This window comes from Grus americana, chromosome 1 (genome assembly GCF_028858705.1).
Source record: "Grus americana isolate bGruAme1 chromosome 1, bGruAme1.mat, whole genome shotgun sequence".
Classification (NCBI taxonomy): Eukaryota; Metazoa; Chordata; class Aves; order Gruiformes; family Gruidae; genus Grus; species Grus americana.
The window spans coordinates 215,602,874-215,625,050 of NC_072852.1; the positions used below are offsets into that span (position 1 = coordinate 215,602,874).

General features: G+C 43.7%; 1 protein-coding gene across 2 annotated transcripts in view; it reads left to right on the plus strand.

Moving 5' to 3' along the window:
* Nucleotides 1–22,177, plus strand: part of INTS4 (integrator complex subunit 4) — a 39,382-nt gene that overhangs the window by 13,764 nt on the left and 3,441 nt on the right. For both annotated transcript variants that reach the window (XM_054847841.1, XM_054847761.1), the window contains exons 11-20: nt 872–1,077; nt 3,632–3,774; nt 4,515–4,630; nt 6,593–6,726; nt 10,748–10,905; nt 14,109–14,202; nt 16,325–16,405; nt 18,891–19,021; nt 20,006–20,065; nt 21,906–22,065. In XM_054847841.1, the coding sequence (XP_054703816.1) occupies nt 872–1,077; nt 3,632–3,774; nt 4,515–4,630; nt 6,593–6,726; nt 10,748–10,905; nt 14,109–14,202; nt 16,325–16,405; nt 18,891–19,021; nt 20,006–20,065; nt 21,906–22,065 (1,283 nt within the window). The remainder of the gene's footprint in view (nt 1–871; nt 1,078–3,631; nt 3,775–4,514; nt 4,631–6,592; nt 6,727–10,747; nt 10,906–14,108; nt 14,203–16,324; nt 16,406–18,890; nt 19,022–20,005; nt 20,066–21,905; nt 22,066–22,177) is intronic.

The following is a 22,177-nucleotide window of genomic DNA, read 5'->3' on the forward strand; positions in this document are numbered from 1 at the left end:
ATCATCAGGAACCGAATATGTTCTTTAAGAACAATAGGCCTAAAAGCTACACACGAGTTTAAGTAAATGTTTTCAAGATGAGCTAATTTGACTGAAAAATAAAAGTATGTTTAAAACAATAATGTTTGCAAGACATGAGATTAATTGTTATTTTTATGATCCTGGCACATAAATGTTATGGAAGCTAGTGAGGATGGCTGCAGGGAAGAGAATCTGATCTCCACTTAAGCTTGTTGTATTTGGGTATTCTTCAAATTCCTGCTATGTTTTACAGCATGAATACACTCTGGACACCTTTTGATGCTTTTTTGCTTAAGTTCTGAGTAATTTTCATAATTAGGTGGCACCTTTTTCTTTCTTTTGAGGAATCTAAAGTCACGAAGCAGAGGAATTTCATTGTTTTTAATGCTGAAGTGCTGATACTCTGGGGCTTTTCAGCAATTCATAAAGTGCTATGTAGCAAGTTAAAAATGCTGTGAATGCTCCAAGCAATTAAAATGTCAGGAAGAATAAAACAAGCAGAGTTTAATTATCTAAATTAGTTTGCTTAAGATACCAGAGTTATAGCTACACTTGCAAAGCACGCTACAAAATAAGTAATATTTATTGCTGGATAGGAGACCTATTTTTCACCTGCAAGTCCCTCTGCAGATACTTACGACAGCAGCACGTGCTGTATTAGGGGTGAAGCTTTTGATTTGAAGACTTTCCTGTGAAAAGATCCCTAATGGCTTGGTCTCCATCGTCCTCAGTGTTTCCTTAGTGTCTCCTGGCCTTAGCCCAGTCCTTGAATAATAAGAGGCCTGGCTGTTGGGTGTTACGTCCTTTTAAACAGAACTAACAATGAATTCCCCTCCCTCTCTTTTAATAGAAGTTCGAATCGCTGCGGTTGAAGCCCTCTGTATGTTAGCTCAGTCCTCACCTTCTTTTGCGGAGAAATGCCTGGATTTTTTGGTTGACATGTTTAATGATGAAATTGAGGAGGTGAGATTGCAGTCAATACACACAATGAGAAAAATTTCCAACAACATCACGCTGCGGGAAGACCAGCTGGATACCGTGTTAGCTGTCTTGGAGGTAAGAAATTCCTGAGGGAGGAAAAAATTGCATTTCTTCTTTCTTCGAGATGTTATATGATGCTAATCAACCCCTTCCTCTTAGCTGAGACTGTCCGCCTTTTTTGTTGTTGGGTTTTGGGGTTTTTTCCTCTTCTTTGAACACCCCCAAAGGCTCCTAAGGTCTGTTAGCTTGTAATCTTGAGGACAACAGAATACTTTTGAAATAGATGAGGTTCAGATAAAAACTCTTCCCTTGATCACTGTGCTGTTGCCTCGTGTATTTCCTTCTGTCTTGTTTTGTGTTTCAGCACTCTGCACTGCTTTGTTTTGGATACAATTTCATTTTCTTTCTGTTTCCTTTGTTCAGCTGCTTTGGCTACACCTTTGCTCACCAAGCAGAGACAGGACACGAAATCTTTCTTCTGACTGTTCAGAGTTTGTTGGTGTGCTCTGCAGTATAGATTTGGCCTTTCCCAACCAGTCAGTGCTCCACTAGGATCCAGGGCACAGCGTGAGTCTGATGCTGTTCCTGGTTGATGGCTTTGATCCAGGAAGGGGAAGAGATTTCGCCTGTATGAACAGTGCTGTCCCAAACTGCTTCCCCTCAGATCTGATTTATTTGCTGAGGTATAGCCCTTGAGATGTGGGGGTTTTGATTCCGCTACATGCGGTAGGCAAGTTTCTGCTTCTTTTGGGCAGTCTCCCAGCCTCAAATCAGCTATTTCTGTCTTTTCACCTGCTGTCTGCTTGACCCAGGGCACCAGTGGCTTCTTTCAGTTGTGCCCCAGGAAGAAGCAAACCAACCAACGTATTTTATCAGTCTAACAAATGCAGTGGAATATGATCTGAATTTGCAAACCCAGCAATGAGTTTTAGGCCCCTCAAATTTTGATGTAGTTGATTTGCGTTTGTTCAAGCTGGGGACTTGCGCATCAAGGTATAAAAGCGTCGTAGTTAGACTGGGGTTCTGTGCTGACATATCGCATGTGATTTATGATACATGTATTATGGTTTATATTATAATTATTATCAAGTATTAGGATAGCTAAAGTGTGAGAATGAGTAACACTTTAATGGGTTTTTCTGATTCTGAAAGGTGCTCGCTTACTTTCTGTAAAATCTACCTTCCAGTATCAAAATAAAGGATTTGGAAAAATAGCATTAACTTTGGCCCCTAAATTTGTTCTGAGAGTGTAAATTTGGAACAGTTGGGGACGGGGTAACTTCTGTTTTCATCCACTTTGACTTTATCTGAATAACAGTCCCAGCTGCTCCTTGCTTTTCTCACCAGGCTTTGTATTCTGCTTTTCCTGTTGTTCTTGATCTCCATTTCTGTTGAGTTGTGTTCCTCTCTGTCCCTTTGTAGTCTTCTGCCTCAATTGTCTCCATACTGCCCTTCCAGTGGTCCATGCAACTCATCTGGAGTATGTTATCTCCATGGTCATTTCAGTCCCATTCTTAGAGTACAGCTTCTCTTTTGGTCATAGTCTGCCTTCCACCACCAAAATAAGGAACGGCTGAGGAGCCCTGCTGCGCTTTCCTCCTTTGATCATTTGTGTGTGTTGGCCATCATTTAAGAGCCTTTACAAGAGGACTACTCTTTTGTGTGAGACAGTGATGAATGAGCTGTTGATACTTAGCAAATTATAATTTTAAAAAAAAAAAACAAACCTGCCATTGAAACACATCCAGTTCTTGTATCCTGTCAAATTTTCACATTCTTTTCAGCAGTGCCCCACAGATGCTGATAGCAAGGAAGTATAATACACTGATATGGAACAACAAGGTGATTTTTGGTGGAAGGAATGTAATTAATTAAGCTGGAGTTCAGCCACAGCACTTCTAAAAATACTGCTCGGAGATTGCATAAGCTCCTCTGTACAACATCACCCTGGTCTAAAAAATAAATGCATGCAATGTGACTGTAGAAGCGATACATTGGGGATCCCATACGGTCATAACAAAGTTCCCGACTAAAGTTTTAAGAGTGTGGTGGGTTTTTTTATTATTTTTTTTTTTATTGTCTGTCTATAAACCCGTAGTTAGGTCAAGTTCTTTTATCCTGTAGATGTTAATCTGTTCTGTCCAGCCATTGACATGTCCTCAACACTTACCAAACCCTCTGGAGGCTGGTGTTGAGGAAATGAGCTTCAGGTGTTGAACAATAAAAGGCTTCTCCAAAAGAGGGTAAAACAATCTTTGGTGATTGTTTTGCTGAGTTACCCAGTGCCTGCCTTTTCTGTTACTGCCTGTGCCAAAGGGTGCAGCGTTACCCAAACCAAACGGCGATTCTCACTCTGCTTGAGTAGGTCAGCAGCGAAGCAGTTGCCATTCAATCTACTAAATGAAGCGCATGGGTAAATGAGACCAGCAGGAGACCCTGCAGCAGCAGCTGCCTGGTCTGTCACTTCATCCGTGCTCAGCTATAACTAGAAACGTGCACTGTTTTTCAGATGCCTCTAGTACTAATTCAGCCAAAGAACAGGAACTGCTACCTTTAAAGTAAATGTGTACACAGGCACATCTTCTTCCTTGGTGCTCAAAGGTGTCTGGGTTGGGTTTTTTGGTTTTAGGATTCTTCAAGGGACATTCGGGAAGCACTTCATGAACTGCTGTGTTGCACCAATGTCTCAACTAAAGAAGGCATCCATCTTGCACTCGTGGAGCTGCTGAAAAACCTGACTAAGTATCCCACAGACAGAGAATCCATATGGAAGTGAGTGTGTGCAGTGTCCTTGTGTGTCTACTTATTTTCCTATTCTTTTTACTAATAGAGATATTAGGCAAATATTGAGCTAGCTAAGGAGGTAACAGGTATTGCAGATATACAGTCCTGTTACTCTGTAAGTATTTGGAGTAGTGACTATACTAAGCTTTGGATGTTATTCATGACTGATGTAGAAACTGTGTTGTTCTTGCTTGTTGACTTTTTTTTTTTGGTTGTTTAACGGAAGCAACAAAGGAAGTGATGCTCCAGCACACATGGTTTGAGATGGAATTTTTGGGTATTATTGGAAACATTTATTTTAGTCTGCTTTGTCTTCCAATGTATTCTCACATTGGTTTTGGGGTTTGGGGTTTTTGGGTTTTGTTATTTGGTTAGGTTTTTACCTCCTCACTTTTATTTCTGAAGAAAAAAATACACTCATTTGTTAGCATTCAGTATGAAAGCTTTTCTGGGGTTGTATAGCCCCAGGTGTTAAGTATTGCTTGGACAGTTTAAATAAACAATTTTTTATTACTGCTTGTTTTTTCAAGCTGTCCTCTCAGTTTTCTTGGATCCTATCAAATATTAATGCAAATACTCAGCTGTGAAGAGACAGTGGCTTGGATGGTAGGATTTCGATGCTGACCAGAGCTTCAAAATGCAGCTAGCACCATAAAGTAATAATGCTTTAATATGTATTTTGCAATGCACGTGTTTACTAAGAAATGTTTCAATCTGTGTATTTTCAGATGTTTGAAGTTCTTGGGAAGCAGGCATCCCACTTTGGTGCTTCCGTTAGTCCCAGAGCTGCTCAGCACACATCCATTCTTTGACACTCCAGAACCAGACATGGATGACCCAGCGTGTATCTTTTTAATGAAACCAGTTAATCGTTTGGACTGTAATAGATTTTATTCATATTTTCCTGATGCTCACATTTGTTGAACCATTTCAAACTGTGGCAGACAATTCTGTAGCTATTTCTGAATCCCTTTGCCACTCAGTTTTATTACTCAGCAAGTGATGGAAATAACCATTATCTGGAACCATCTTCGTAAATACCAGTGTGATATAATTGGCCTTTTTTTATGCTGTGATGAATAATCTGTTTTATCAAGCAGTTTGTCTAGGTTTAGGCTTCGTAGATGAGTCTTTTGACGTGAAGACATTTGTCTAGTGTGCATTAATGTTGAAGATACGTTAGCCTTTAAATAAGAAGAGTGGTTTTCCTTCTTTGTTTTCTTTTTAGGTAAAACTTCTACCCTCACTGTTGTGCAGTGTGTAGAACAGTACTGTTGCTTAGTGCAGCAGTGGTTGAATCCCCATAATGCTATAAATTTATCATCTTTTTGAAGTAATAGAACGATTTCTGATTTTAAATTAATGTTAGCACTACTAGTGCTTTAGAATACAAACTGTTAGTGTTATACCATTATCCTTGACAATAGGAGATGCCTTGGAAAGGCGAAATATCATTTTTCCATTGTTCATTCTCCTTGCTTCCCTTCTGTGCGCTTGCAGAATGTAATGTTATTTCTGGTGCATGCTGAGAGATGTTGGACTGGAACAACTCTCTTCCTCTGTGAAGCTACTCCTTATTTCTCTCACCAATCACAGTCCATCAGCTAGAACTTCTATACAGAGTGAAAAAATACCTTGAGAGAATTGGAAAAAGGCTAGAATCAGGTGGAGAGAAAGATTAATCACTAATCAGATAGCTGAGTATAAATTTGAGTAAATTTGTCCTCTCAGTTGAGGATTGAAGGAACACTGGGTGGGGAGAAAGCTCAATGCACCTTCCTGCTCTGAACCAAAGAGTATTATTTTAGAGAATGTTCTGGAAGTAACCTGCCACCAAATTTTACTGAGATATATTATGTGAAGACAGACCTGGGAGCCAGAAACTACAAGGTAGACCTGAATGGTATGTTTACACTGGAAGCTGTTAACTAAAAACTTGGTTTTGTCTGATTCAAAGCACTTAGCAAATTCGAATCAGGTTAGTTGAATAGCTTCAGCTGAAAATTTGAGGCAAAGAGGAGAAATTGGTTTGTCAAGTGGAAGCCTTTATGCTTGGCAGCCCATGGATGCAGAAGACTTTTCAGGAGGTGAGAGACGTGGGTTCAGTCCCTTCTGTGGCAGAACTTACTTCTTTCCCGTGCAGGCAAGTGTCATAAGTTTTACATCGGGATCCTTTCACACTCTCCTGTTAGAGATCTTACGCTTGGGGTCAACCCTCTTTCGGGTGACTGCCCCAGCCTTTGGGCTAACTGATTAAAGTCTTTGGCTGCCCTCTGCATTTCTTGGGCTCTCAGGCTGAAAATGCTTTTTCTATTCCAGAATCATCTGCCCATGTTTGATTCTTTGGTTTGTTTTCAGTCTGTGTAAGAGGGATGTTTTTCAGGGGCTAGCATCATAGGAGATCAGCAATTTTCAAAGACTTAGAGGTAAATGTTTAATTTTAGATGGTGTTTGGGTACCAAACTGCTAAGCACAGCGTAAGCTTTGAGGAAGAGTGAAACTCCACCTAATGAGCATGTTCTGCATTTATAATCCCTGGCTCCTGTCCTTTGTGTCGCCTCTGAGCAGTCCCACGTTGGCAGGAACATCCTTCCTCCAATATGGCCCATCCTGTAATGTTTGGGCTTCGTAGTTTGTTTTCATCTGCTCAGACAGCTGCCTTTTTGGGTTTTGCTCAACATTCTCCAACTGAAAAGAGCTTCCTAAACAATCTCCAGCAAAGAAAGGGTTGTTGAGTTGTTGTTTTAACTTACCATCCCCAATGAGCTCTTCTTGTTTATTTTTCTTTAACAATCCATTTCAATAGACATTGCTGTTCTGGTTCTGATTTTTAACGCTGCTAAAAGTTGCCCAACGATGCCTGCCCTGTTCTCTGATCATACATTCAGACATTACGCCTATCTTCGGGACAGCCTCTCTCATCTGGTCCCTCCATTAAGAGTAAGTTGAAACATTTTGGTTTGCACTTCACCGCTCTGTTATAAATATTACTGGTTTCTTCCATGTCTGCTACTGTGTAACACTTCGATTCTAAAAGTTGGGTTTTTTTCCTCCCAAGCTCAAAGCAAATGAATATTGAAATGCATATTAAGTAAGGAGAGCCAAATATTAAATTGTTACAATATGGATTTTGTAATATTTTGGGGAGAATAATAACATTACTGCTCTCAAGTGAGATTGACAATGGGGCGGCCTACATGGCACCGGGCCTGATGAACCCTGATGGGATTCATCTCTCTCAAAGGGGGAAGAGGATCTTTGCCCAGGAACTAGCGGGGCTCATCGATAGAGCTTTAAACTAGGCTCAAAGGGGGAGTGGGATAACATCAGGCTTGCCTGCAACATGTTGTGGGATGATGTGCCCGGGTTGGAGGGACGGGGAGCTGGTGAGGGCCCTTGGCCTACTGCTCAGAGACGTGCTGGATGCACTACAGCACGCTCGAAGCCTAGAGGAGACGAGCCGGGGGCTCCGGATGCAACAGGAACCAACGGGGTAACACTGGGAAGATACATCAAAAGAACCCCAGCCACCGCAGCCAGTAAGTCAGCCTCATCGGGGGCACAACTGAAATGCCTCTACGCGAACGCACGGAGCATGGGGAACAAACGAGGAGCTGGAGACGTGTGTGCGCCTGCAAGGCTATGACCTTATTGGCATTACAGAGATGTGGTGGGACAGGTCCTGTGACTGGAGTGTTGGGATGGAAGGGTACAGGCTCTTTAGGAAGGACAGGCAGGGCAGAAGAAGAGGGGGCAGTGCCCTCTACATCAATGACCAGCTGGAGTGCATGGAGCTCCACCTGGGGATGGAGAAGGAGCTGACCGAGAGCCTATGGGTCAGGATTAAAGGGAGTACTGGGACAGGGGACATCATAGTGGGGGCCTGCTACAGGCCACCTGGCCAGGGGGACCGAGCAGATGAAGCCCTCTATAGGCAGATAGGAGCAGCCTCACGCTCACAAGCCCTGGTCCTTATGGGGGACTTCAACCACCCTGACATCTGCTGGAGGGACAACGCAGCTGAGCGTAAGCAATCCAGGAAGTTCCTGGAATGCGTTGATGATAACTTTCTCCTCCAAGTGATAGAGGAGCCCACAAGAAGAGGTGCCATGCTGGACCTTGTTCTCACCAATAAGGAGGGCCTGGTAGGGGACGTGAAGCTCAAGGGCAGCCTTGGCTGCAGTGACCACAAAGTGGTGGAATTCAGGATCCTCAGGGCAGCGAGGAGGGCGCACAGCAAGCTCACTACCCTGGGCTTCAGGAGAGCAGACTTTGGCCTCTTCAGGGATCTGCTTGGTAGACTACCATGGGACAAAGCCCTGGAAGGAGGAGGGGCCCAAAACAGCTGGCTAATATTCAAGGGTCACCTCCTCCAAGCTCAGGAGCGATGCATCCCAGCAAAGAGGAAGTCAAGCAAATCCACCAAGAGGCCTCCGTGGATGAACAAGGAGCTCCTGGGCAAAGTCAAACAAAAAAAAGGAAGCCTCCAGAGGGTGGAATTAAGGGCAGGTAGCCTGGGAAGAATACAGAGAAACTGTCCGAGCAGCCAGGGAGCAGATGAGGAAAGCCAAAGCCCTGATAGAAATTAGTCTGGCCAGGGATGTCAAGGACAACAAGAAAAGCTTCTATAGGTATGTTAGCGATAAGAGGAAGATGAGGGAAAATGTGGGTCCCCTCCGGAATGAAACGGGTGAACTGGTTACCCAGGATATGGAGAAGGCTGAGGTACTCAGTGACTTCTTTGCCTCAGTCTTCACCAGCAAGGGCTTGAGCCACACTGCCCAGGTCACAGAAGGCAGGGACTGGGAGAATGCAGAACCGCCCACTGTAGGAGAAGATCAGGTTCAAGGCCATCAAAGGAACCTGAAGGTGCACAAGTCCATGGGACCTGATGAGTTGCATCCGCGGGTCTTGAGGGAACTGGCAGATGAAGTGGCCAGGCCACTCGCCATCATATTTGAGAAGTCCTGGCAGTCCAGCGAAGTTCCCGCCAACTGGAAAAGGGGGAACATAACCCCCATATTTAAGAAGGGTAAAAAGGAAGACCCAGGGAACTACAGGCCGGTCAGTCTCACCTCCGTGCCTGGCAAGATTATGGAGCAGACCCTCCTGGAAACTGTGCTCAGGCACATGGAAAATAAGGAGATGATTGGTGACAGCCAACATGGCTTCACTAAGGGCAAATCGTGCCTGACAAACTTGGTGGCCTTCTATGATGGGGTTACAGCGTCGGTGGATAAGGGAAGGGCAACTGACGTCATCTACCTGGACTTGTGCAAGGCATTTGACACTGTCCCGCACGATATCCTTGTCTCTAAATTGGAGAGACATGGATTTGATGGATGGACCACGCGGTGGATAAGGAATTGGCTGGATGGTCACACTCAAAGAGTTGTGGTCAATGGCTCAATGTCCAAGTGGAGACCAGTGACGAGCGGCGTTCCTCAGGGGTCGGTACTGGGACTGGCACTGTTCAACATCTTTGTCGGTGTCATGGACAGTGGGATCGAGTGCACCCTCAGCAAGTTTGCCGATGACACCAAGCTGTGTGGTGTGGCCGACACGCTGGAGGGAAGGGATGCCATCCAGAGGGACCTGGACAGGCTGGAGAGGTGGGCCCGTGTGAACCGCGTGAAGTTCAACAAGGCCAAGTGCAAGGTCCTTCACGTGTGTCGGCGCAATCCCAAGCACGACTATAGGCTGGGTGAGGAATGGATTGAGTGCAGCCCTGAGGAGAAGGACTTGGGGGTATTGACTGATGAGAAGCTCAATATGAGCCAGCAATGTGCACTTGCAGCCCAGAAAGCCAACCATGTCCTGGGCTGCATCACCAGCAGCGTGACCAGCAGGTCGAGGGAGGTGACCCTGCCCCTCTACTCCGCCTGGTGAGACCCCCCCTGCAGTACTGCGTCCAGCTCTGGGGGCCCCAGTACAGGAGAGACATGGAGCTGTTGGAGTGAGTCCAGAGGAGGCCACGGAGATGACTGGAGGGCTGGAGCACCTCTGCTATGAGGACAGGCTGAGAGAGTTGGGCTTGTTCAGCCTGAAGAAAAGGCGGCTCCGGGGAGATCTAATTGCATCTTACCAGTACCTGAAGGGGCCTACAGGAAAGCTGGTGAGGGACTGTTTATGAGGGAGTGTAGTGACAGGACAAGGGGTAATGGGTTTAAGCTGAAGGAGAGTTGATTTAGATTAGATGTTAGAAAGAAATTCTTTACTGTTAGAGTGGTGAGGCGCTGGAACAGGTTGCCCAGAGAGGTGGTGGATGCCCCATCCCTGGAAGTGTTCAAGACCAGGTTGGATGGGGCTTTGGGCAACGTGGTCTAGTGGAGGGTGTCCCTGCCCATGGCAGGGGGATTGGAACGGGATGGGCTTTGAGTTCCCTTCCAGCCCAAACCATTCTATGATTTTATGATTAGCACAGGGTTTACTGCTTAGGAATGAATACTGGGAGGGCAGGATTCCTGGGAGCTTTCTGTAGGTCTGACTGTGTGGGGAAGGGGAGCTTAGCCTTTGGAGATCTTCCAACATTTGACTTGTCTCCTACCTAAATGGTTTACTCAGGGGTGAGATGTGCTCCCTGCTGCTTTGAAGCATGTTTTTCCTGCACGGAAGTACAAGTGGGACTGAAGTTGATCGTAAGTCCTCTTACAGCTCATGAAATGAGTTCCGGTTTGTGTGGTCTTGGACTTCCCTTAAGAGTGTCATATTTAGTAGATGAGGAAGATGTTTTCCCCAAAGGGATGTCGAAGTTTAACCTGAAGATCTCTAGCTGCAAGTGGATTATAAAATGGAGAGTATTAACTAACAAAGATAAAAGATCAAATTGGAAATCCTTGATATAAATTTTGAATTTGAGAAATAAACTAGAGCTGTCAATTGGTAGTTGTTAAATAATGCAGCAGCATTTTGAAATGTTATCACTTGTGTTAGACTTTTCTGTATGTTTCTTTTTGTTTAGTTGCCAGGTAGAAAGCTGGTGTCGTCCCCTGTCTCTCCCAGTATTACACCACATGAAGATCCTTCCCAGCAGTTCTTGCATCAGAGCCTGGAGAGAGTTTACAACCTTCAGCACCTTGACCCGCAGGGCATACAGGAGCTGCTGGAATTTACCATCCGGTAAGGCTGCAAGCTGACCTGTTCATGGGAAGATTGGTTAGGATTCCAAATTTCTCTGAAGCAGGTGCTTTGCCTCTGAATACGAGTGTTGTACTTCACCATTGGGCACTTAGTCTGAGCCGCCTTCTAGAGACTGTTGTGATAAATCAGCACTCATGGCCTGTTTGAAACAAAGCTGATGGTCTCAGCTCTGGCTCTGCCTCACTGAATAATCAGTGTGTGTTTTGAGGGAACATCTTTTCAGAGCATGCTAAGAGTCAGGTAAGGGTGCTGCTCTTGGACTGTTCACTTATGGTAAAATACACTCTCAGTTTTTATGGACGACAGTGTTGTGTGTCACTCTTCATTTTCTGTCCCTGTATGAGTCCCTCATTTTGGTCATAGTATTTTTAATGTACATACACAGGGCGTTTTTTGTTTTGTTTTTATGGGAAGAGAGCCCCTTGGCTCTTCCAGTTTCTGCATCCTGTGGCCTTTCATTCAGCACGAGAGGACTTGCTTCTGATGCTTTGTTGGGCTCTTAGCACCAGTCCCTCCTTTAAAGGACTTTGGAATTCTTCATCAGTTTGAAGATCAGAGACAGATTTTCCTGTGACAGACAATGTTACTGCGTGTTGCTGTCTGCTGTTGTATAGATAAGGGTGTATGGTGCGGCTTCTGAGTGTGGGGTTTATGCTGTCTCTTCCATTTCATCTCTGGACTGATTTACACAAGGAAACGCTTGAAAAGAATCACAGAATCCCAGACTGGTTTGGGCTGGAAGGGACCTCAAAGCCCATGTAGTTCCAACCCCCTGCCATGGGCAGGGACACCCTCCACTAGCCCAGCTTGCCCAAAGCCCCATCCAGCCTGGCCTTCAACACTGCCAGGGAGCCAGGGGCAGCCACAGCTTCTCGGGGCACCCTGGGCCAGGGCCTCAGCACCCTCACAGGGAAGAATTTCTGCCTCACATCTCATCTCCATCTCCCCTCCTGCAGCTTCAGGCCATTCCCCTTGGCCTGTCACTCCCTGCCCTTGTAAACAGCACCTTTCCAGATTTCAAGAGGAAAGGATCCTTTCAACATGATTCCTCTGCTTGAAAAGAAGAGCCTTATTTTGAGAGTTAGAAAAACAGTCTAAAGCTCTTCATTTGGAATATGGAATCCCAAAAAGCTGCTTCCCCCCCCCCTTCCTCCAAAATAGCTGCCTGCCATGTGTAGCTGTAAATCAGTTTTGCACCCAGCTGCAGTGGAGGATAAACAGCGTGCTCCTCACTGAAAACCCAACTGTGAAAACTGTATGGTTTGTCCTCAGCTGTTTTGAAGCTGCTATACGCAGCCTAAAACAGTGTCAAAGCATTTAATGCACTGAACACTTGAAACGAGTAATCTCTTTTGAGAGCATCCATGGTCTTACAGGCACAGTGAAGGTCTGGAAACCGTGCAGGCTGTGAATGTTGTCAATTTTGAGTGTAGGAATCGTGTCGGAGATGGCTGGATGCATAAATTATATGCTGTAAAGGACAGTAATGCTTTGAAGTTGATGGAAATTATTGGCTTGGCTTTTTTCCTGCTGGGATCACCACCCTGGAACCGTACTAAACCAGCTAATGTCTTCCACCTGTAACAGAAAGGAGGATTTAAGACAAAAACAAAAAAAGTGTTAAAGGTTATTTTGCAGAGGGCAAGATTTTCCTGTACCAACAATTTGGTTGCTGAGAGGGGTAGATGAAGCTTACAGCAGTGGTTTCTGTGGTAGGACATAGCTCTCTCCTCCTTCATTGTTATTGTCATCGGGGGAAGTAACGCAGACCCCATGGAGCTGGTGTCTACTCGGGGCTTAGAGTTCTAACCACGCTCAAGACTGATGCTCTTCCCCCAGGCTCTGCAGCTGAAACTGCAAGACAGGCTTTTTAGCGAATCGGTCTTTGTGGTTTTGTTTCTCCATCTATACAACAGGAATTTTTATTTTTTATTTTGTCTTGCAGGGATGTTGAAATCTGTTTTAAGATTTGTAAGGAAATAAAATTAGTGGAATTGGGAACTATGGAAGGCTGGGAAATGGAGTATCTGCCTAGCTGTTAGCTGAGAGATGACATCCTGTTCCCTGCTAGTGTGTTGTGATGCATTAAGTATGATACAGGAATTACCTGTTCTTTTCTGTCTGGGAAAAGATGAAATGGAGTCACTACGTAGGGCTCAGGCTGCTGGTTCTGCCATTCTTGCATTGAAGGAAGGCACAGCCCCTCTGCTTAGGAGAGGTTCTCTTTGGCTGCAAATTATACAGATAATCTCATGGATTTTTTAAAAATGTGTCAGCGCTCAGGGACCTTCAGGTTTGGCAAAACCAAAGTTTCAGAACTGCATCGTAAATGCAAAGATAAATCTAAAATAAACAAATGGAAAGGGTCATCTGAAGAAAAAAGTAGTCTTTTTAATAATACAGTAGGAAACATGGAAGTAGAGTGACAATTTTAGTACGCTTTGGATCAAAGCTAAATGAACAGAGATGTGTTGAATCCACATCATCCAATCTGTTTTCAGTTCTATAACAAAGAATGAGTTTTGTTTTCTTAGTACACACTTTTGATTTTAAAACGTGTCTAAGAGCAGAGATCTAAAGCCTTTTTGGGTTCCATTAGTTAATGGATAGTTTTTTCTATCAAGTTAGAAGCTACTTCTATTGCTGTATGATTTACCAGAAATATTTATACCAGACAGCACACAGCAGCTACTTGGGCAAATATCAGTACATCAGATTTCAGCTTGGTTTAAAAAGGTAGCTATATTTCAAGTATGCTTGGTTGCGTGAGCCCGATCTGTTCCCAACAACCTTTCCTAGCCAACGCAAATAGTTAGATTCCCCAGCAGCGTAACGCAAAGGGGTCATTAGCTGCTGTAGAAGTCTGGAGTGTTTTAAGTTAAATCTGGAACTGCTATGCTGTATGGTTCCCATAGGGCCGCAGAGTAATGTGGGTTGACAGACCTACTGCTTCCACTGCTGTGCTCGTGGCAGCCTCCAGGAAGAAAGGAGATGCCAAGTCCCAGGGTGCAAACTGTTTTGCAGCGCGTGTTTTGCTGCTGTTTCTGGTGCTTATTCTAAGAAAAAGCAAGATGCAGGAATAGCTGGCTTCAGCGGTGCTGTTGCTGTGTTCTGAGTGCATTTAGATTAACCCGCTTGCTGTGTCAACATTGTTTTTTCTTTTCTTTTTCCACATGCTTCAGTGATCTTCAGAGGCTTGGAGAACTGCAGTCAGAACTGGCAGGGATGGCAGATTTCACTGCAACTTACCTTCAGTGTCAGCTGCTCCTCATCAAGGTTTGACTTCATCTGGGGTTTTTGGGCTGTTCTTTAAAAATCCCCCCCAGTCAATCACAGTGGTGCACTTTCATGTTTTGATGTTCATGCTGAAAACTGATGTATGACGAAAGCGCAGGTTCCATGGATTTCTGATATTTCTGCTTCCCTTCTGTGGCAAATAATTTATGCGGTAACTTTGCCAATGAGTATGCCAGTGCAGATCTCTGCTGTTGTACCTAGGGCTTATGTTACATTTTGTCAGTGCCATTTATTTTCTGCCAGAGATCACAATGGATGCAACTCCTCTCTAGCCTTTTATGTTACAAGAGTAACTTTTCTCTGCTAGTGGATGCTGGAATGCTTTTTGCTGAACCGCTGCTGTAAGTGGAGTTTTTATAGATGATGTTTTGTAGACAGCTTTTTTGGCACCAGTGCCAAAGGAATTCATTAGACTTGATTGAGCAAAATATCAGTCGTGCTTTCTTTTACAGTGCTGAAACGATCTATCTATTCAGTGTTAGCAGCTGAAGAGGTTATTTTGGCACCACGGCAGCAGCCCTTTTCAAAGTCAGCTTCTTGCTGTAAACAGGAACTAATTTTTTGCTTCACTTCTCAAGCTATAAGCTGGCAGTAGTATTTAGGTTAGTCTCCTGGCATTCTTTAGGTGTTCAAATGTAACTTATACACATGTAAAGCAAGAACTAAAGCAAGCAACAAACAGGTTTCCAGAAGGGACTCAATAAAAGCTTTGTTATGTAAAACCAAGAGGAGATTTCAGTTTCTTTGCTAAATGTGTAGCTGCCAGTTGGCACATCTCATGGCAGCCCTCAAATCCTTGGAATACATTTATCACCCAAAGAAGGTATTTTAGATGAGTGGTGTTACAGTTCAGTACAATCCTAGCTAAATCCAAAACTTTTGCCAAAGCGAAATGTGCTATCCAGGCAGAGGACCAGTGTTTGGAGATGGCTTTGTTGCCCTTCTCCGGAGTTTGACTGGAGTGAACCAGATGGTTTGTGTATCTGGCAGAGGAGTGCTCTGTTTGGAAGAAGGGGGTAAATGCTGCACAAGCCATTCTTGGCTCAGGGTGTAGAACAGTCAGTTCATCAGTGATGTAGAGGAGTCAGTAATGTGGCTGAAATTAAAAGTAACTCATAATATCGTGCAATTAGAAATTCTGATATGGCAGAGAGAACCAGAATGTCAGAGCAGCCCTTGTCATTAGATTTCTTTTCAATTCCTTTTTTCCCCCAACAGAACAGAAACTGCCTTGCAGAAAACAGTGTCTTCATTTCCCAGCCCCTTGAGGCTCAGAAGGTTCCAGACAGTTAAAGGCTTTACATACCCTGTGATTTTAGGGGTAGTTAGCTGGGATTCAGGGGCCAGCCTAGGGGAAGGATATAATCGGTATGTTCTGCAGCTTTGGCTACGGCCAGCTTTGTGTCTAGCTGTATCTAAGGACAGGCAGCAAGGAGACAGTGATATAAATCATCCAGTAAAGCTTTCTTAATTTTTTAAAACATATCAGAAAGCAAATAGGGTGTGGTTGGGTGTTTTGGCTTTTGTTTTTTTTATAGTACAAATATCAATAGCTGATTTACACTCATTATTCTCTGTAACTCCAGGATCTTTGGTGGGGCAGAGACTGTCAACAGGAATGTTCAGAAATATGACTGTGTAGGTGTGTTTCTGGGGACAGTTGTTACTGTTTCCACTTTTTGCCTTCAATCTGAGATTGCCCTGATCTTGGTCTTGAGGAGGTGATAAAGCAGTGGGCTATTGTTTTTCTTATAAGTGACTCCATTCTGCATAAAGTTCTCCTTAAAAAGTACTGAAGAGTTTGGCTCAGCCAGTCTCTAATTCATAGCTCTGTTAATATTATTCAAAACTTCTGTTTTATATTTTATAGTTGTATGGGTATCTCCGTGCATTTATAGAACAATACATATTTTGGAGGCCTTGGTTCTCTGCCTTGTGTTTAAAAGCACAAGAGAAAACTTTAACCTGCTTTTTCAACCAACCTGTTGGCGTACAGCTGAGAGACAGGGCATTGTCCCTGCTCCCAAGCCCATCTGGCGCAGGGTTATGATGTTTAGACTGAACTGAGTATTTGTCATCATTTCATGATTTTCTTCTGTAGGCCTTGCAGGAGAAGCTGTGGAACGTGGCAGCTCCTCTGTACCTGAAACAGAACGCGTTAGCATCTGCTGCAGCAAAACAGGTAAGGAAGAAGCAGCTGGGTCTGCGTGGAGGCAAGTCCTCGGATACGAGCCCTTCCTTGGCCAGGCAACAATAACATGCTTCTGGCCTTCCACTGCCATATTCTGTCCAAGTAAATCTTAGTTCCCCGAAGTGGAGTAAATTCTCTCATCTTCCAAAGACGAGTGGCGAGTGGGGGAGGTTCATGACTGCTGTAAAAAGGCAAACATGGCACCCACCTTCTGGAAGAGCAAGAAAGAAGGTCCAGAGAACTGCAGGCTGCTTGGCCTTGACTCACTCCTGGGGAAGGTTATGGACCAAATCCTCTTAAAAGCTGTTTCTAAACAAGGGAAGATCAACAAGGTGATTTGGAACAGCCAAAATGCTATTCCCAAGGGCAAATTATGCCTGACCAGCATCATTGCTCTCTATGATGAGGGGACTGGTGCTGTGAGCAAAGGGGAGGGCAGTGGATGTCATATCGCTTGACTTTAGTGAAGCGTTTAATGCATTATCACATCGTTTCCTTTTCACCAAACTGGCAGGATTCGGGCTGAATAAATGGATGATAAGGTGGATGGAAAATTGGCTGGACTGCGTGGCTCAAAGCATTGTAATCAGTGGCACAGTGTCCAGTGGGTAGCCGGTAGTTAGTGCAATCCCTCAGGAAGCAATGATGGGACCAATAATGTATTAACGTCTTTGTTAATGACCTGTGTGATAGGAGGGAGTGCACCCTCAGCAGGTTTGTGGATAAAACCGAATTGAGGAGCCAGTTGATATGCTGGAGAGCATGGCCGCTGCTCAGGCTGGTCTGGATGGGTTGGGAAAGTGGGGTGACAGGAACCTCATGATGTTCCGCATGGGGATCCTGGTGGACAGTATGTTGAGTGTGAGGCAGTAAAGGTGGCCAGCTGCATCCTGGGCTTTCTCAGCAAGACCGTAGCCAGCAGGTCTGGGGAAGCGTTCCTTCCCCTCTGTTCAGCTCTGGGGAGATCACGTCTGGAGGGCTGTGTTGTGTTTGGGGCTCCCTAGTAAAAGGAAGATGCTGACAAACTGGAGCAAGTTCAGCAGAGGGCCACCAAGGTGGTTGGGGGCTGGAGCACATTCCCTGCAAGGAGAGGCTGAGGGAGCTGGGCTTGTCCAGCCTGGAGAAGAGGTGGCCTCAGGGTGGATTTACTGCTGTCTACCACTGCCTTGTCGTAGGATGTAGATAAGATGGAGCCAGTCTGCTCTGGACAAGAGACAATGGACCCAAGCTGGAATACAAGAAATTCTGATTAGATATAAAATGGGGAAAATTTACTGTAAGGGTGGATAAATACTGTAACAAGTTACCCAGAGGTGGGGGTAATCTCCGTCCTTGGAAGTGCTCACAATTTGATATGGCCCTGAGTAACTGGATCTAATTAGACCTGCTCTGAGCAAGGGACCAGGCTAGATGTCCTCCAGAGGTCCCACGCAACCCAAGTTACTCTGATTCTGTGATGTATAAATGATCTGATCCTGGAAAAACTGAAGCTAAGCCCTAAAAAAAGGTAAAGGAGAAAGCAAGCTATTAAACAATCTGGAAACAAATCTAGGGTAAAAGCAAGTTCATGGATCTGCTGGGAAACTATGCTGACATTTTGAGTCTTCAGTTAATTAAGATGTAATAAGAGGCAGGTACTGCTGTGCATCAAAACCTTCAGTGCTGTTGACAGCTGTCCCCAGGGATGAATAGGAACAAAAGCCTATCAGCTTTTTAAATCGTCTCTAATTGAACTGTCTATCTTGGGTGCCCTTCTCAGTAGCATGTAAAACCCCTGGGAAGTTTTATCTGTTGTGATTGTGAATGTAGAACGCTTCCTGTCAATGCAAAGTGAGGGAATATTTCCTATTAAATAACTTGCAAGTTCTTGGCTTTGATAGAGTCATACTGAACTCAACTGTATTAATTTGAGCATTTCTCTTATCTACTTAAGCCCATCTATTCGACAGATAAAGTACGATGAGTAAAACTGTGCAATGTGCTGTCTAAACTTTTAACTGTGTATCTAAAATAGCCCATATCTTGTGATAATTCCCATCTTCACCTGCAGTACGTGAAGCGTTGTTGAACGTAAAGTTATTTCTGGGAGAACTTTGTCAAATACAGCTCCAAAAATGTAAACCTGAGCAGGACCACTGAGGTTGCTTTGCTGTGCTGCTCATGTTTTGTGTTCCGCAGTAGTCAGCAGGAGTCAGGGAACACTCCAACCCTAGAAATCTAAAACGCAATGTCGAAAGACAGACTGTCGATGGAGCGCTTGTTTGCAGGCCAAGTTTCATGAATTGTTTCTTTAATATAGCCAAGATAACCTTTTAGTATTAGGTGCCGCTTTGTGGTGAAGAATTTCACCAGAAAAATGAGACTCGTGGATTAATGTGTTCCTCAGTATGAGAAAAAAATACCAGAATCTTGTGATCATGCTTGTGCAAGAGTTTAACTGAGTCTGATGGTTTGTTACCCCTGCGGTATCTGACAGATCTTGGAAGAAACTTATAAAATGGAATTCATGTACAGCGGAGTGGAAAGCAGACAAGTGGTCATTATTCACCACATGAGACTGCAAGCGAAGGCGTTACAGCTTATAGTGACTGCACGTACCACTAGAGGGTAAGGATGACCTGGTAAAAGGATCTTCTGAGGGTTAACTGGAAGCTTCGTTTCCTCAAGCTTTGTTTAAAAAAAAAAAAAAAAACCAGCAAGGATAAATTAGACACGTAAAACATCATGGCATGCCATTTGCTAAACTAATCCAGAATGAAGAGCCTTCTTTTGCCTTCGGTGTAGCTGTATAGTGACATAACGCTAAATTAGATGACAAAATTATTAGGAAGATGTGTTTAGGGGGTTGAGTTCTCCCAGCTATGAGCGTATAAATAAGTTAAAAACATTGCAGAGTATGTCTTAGAGTTGATATTTGGGACCTGTTTAAATGAGGAAAAGTCATGTATCAAAGAATGCACTAATCGTGTTTGTTTCATTAAATACTAGTTGCTGGGGTTTTAGCATCAGAAAAGAATTGTCTTTTTGACTGATGATCTGCAGCTACTGTTTACATGACTCAGACACAAAATGCTCATGTGTACGCGTGGCTTAGGGAACACGAGAGGCTCCGCGTGGTTCGTTTTGGCTGCTGGGGTCAATGAAGTCACATGAGCTTCGATGGCTGTAGTCTTAGAACTGCATTTGGCAGAATTAGAGCAAGGTGGTTAGTATCCCGATTTGTTTACTTTTGTTTTGAGTTTGTTGCCATCAATTTACTGTGTTGCCATAGAGGTCTGTAATATATTTGCCTTTTAACCTTTAGTTTTGTAGGTGGAAAGTTACTGTTTTCTAACAGTGGCTTTGGGAACTTAATTAGTGCGTTATACAAATTATTTTTTTGTGGGAGGGGGATATGGATGTGGGGAGGAGATGGCAATTAATTTTTATCTTTATTTTTTCTCTTGTGGAGCACACCTTTCTGGCCTCAAAATTGTGAGACCTGTAGTTCAAGCTCCTAAAAACTGGATTCCAAACCACCTAAATGTTTATAACCATAGAGCTAGTTTTCTGTCTTTAAAACTAAACCAAGGAATGTTATCCTCATTACAGAGTGGAACCCCTTTTTGGGATGTGTGAAAAATTTCTACAAGAAGTGGATTCCTTTCAGAGGTGAGAAACTCTGTTGCTTCTTCACTTTGTTAGAAAGTCTCCCCACTTTCTAACATCTTTCTAAGGGAATATTCCATTTGTTTTTCATCTCTTCACATCCCCCTGTTGCTGTCCTACATCGGGGCCTGCTATCATGAGATAATAGTAAAGCAAGAAGTAAACTCCCTTCTAAATGCGGGAGCAATGGAAGAGCTTTCCTGGGAGTATTACAAAAAAGGAATTTCTCCTTTCCTCATCCCAAATTTCTAAATTGTAAACGAAAGAGCGAGCGAACTGTGTACATGCTCGAGGTGGGAGTTATGTCACCCCGGTGTTGACATTTGCTTTGTAGCCCATGGCTTATGAAGTGTTTGCCCAGCTCTCCTCTCACTGGAGAGGTGTTTCTTTCATCTTATCCTAATCTAGATGTCTAAAATAGGTCAGATTAAGGATGCCCAGGTTTTTTTCCATCACCTCAGAAGGGAATTGGATAGCTTGCCCAGAGACATAGGTATCCAGAGTTAGCTGAGCAGAATTCCATCTCTAATTCTGATTAAATTCCCATTTATTGGTAGTCCATATGCTTGGCAGTTGTACTGGTTAAGTGATGAGCAAAGGGAGCCAAATCTACCCATTCCCTAATGCTGATCTTATTTGGTAGCTAGTGAATAGAACCATTCATTTGCTTTGTATCTTTGCCTTGCACTGAGTCTCACAATCAGCAAAACTCATCACTATTTCTCAGGGATGTAACTCCTACAGGCAGTGATGAATTCCACAAAAGGGAGTCTGGATGATGGTAGATCTTGTCAAGTTAGCTGTAAGGTCACCTATAAATGCTCGGACATGTAAAATCCCCATGTCCAGGTATTTTGTTCACCAAATTGCACAAGTATTTGTTAGGCTTACAGAATTGTCTTGCTAAACACAGCAGGAATGTTGCTGATAATAACGGATAAGCCACCAATGACTCAGTCTAATGAAGCATCTTCTGCATGCAGGGATGTGGGCTAGTGGCCCAATTTTACTTCTGTGTAAAGAATAAAAAATATCAAATACTATTCTTGTGAGAGGCCGTTGTCCCAAGCTATAGAATGAATTCTATTCTCTGTTCTTGACTGTAGAACTAGCTCTTTTTTTTTCTTTTTTCCTACTGATCGTAGTTTACTGTTAAAATTTCAGATGTAATAATTAATACTGTCATAAATATTGGTAGAGAAAAAACATTGTGGAAACCTTGCTGCAGCAGAAGGTCAGACAGTTCATGTACTGGGTGTGTGAGTATGTTAGATCCTGTAATGAGTCAGCTGTTTAGTTAGCCAGATGAAAGTGCACAGCATAAAGAATTAGGCATATGTGTGTCTTCCCTGAGAAGTACCGATTTCAAAAGCTTGCAAGGCAACTACAGTAGGAATGGCTCTTTCACCCAGCTGTGTTTCTTTGTTGAGACATCGAGATTGAATGCAGAGTACTTGAATTGCCCGTAGTCCCATTTAATTAGCACTGCTACTGTCTAAATAGCATTACGGCTGCACGCGCAGTCTGAGCGGACAAATGCGTACAATACCTGCTTCTCGTTAATGTGGTGTTGATGGGCACCTTGGCATTTCTAGCTCCTTTTTTGTGAATCTAGATTCCTTTGCCCGCTAGGCTTTGTATTGATGAAGAACATAAGTGACACCTAAACAGCCCTTGAGCACTAGGTATGGTCCCAACATAACTAGCCAAAATAATCTTCATCTTATGTATGAGATGTGCACGAGAAGAGAAACCTACATATATATACATATATATAAGGATTAAGTACCTAGGCTGAAAATGTTGAAAAAAGTATTTAATTTTTAATTTATTCTTAACACAGATGTTTCATCTCTGAGCTCCCACATATGCAAGGCAGTTTTGTAGATAAATTGCTGGACTTAATGCCCAGACTCGTGACCTCCAAACCTTCGGAAGTGGTCAAGATTCTTCAGACAACGCTGCGACAAAGTACCTTCCTCCACCTTCCTCTTCCAGAGCAGGTCAGTTTAACACAGAGAATTAAAATGCAGTGTCCTTGCACACCATCTTAGCATCCACATAGTTCCTAATACACCGTGAAGCTTTTAGGATTCAGGTTTTTGGTCACTCCCA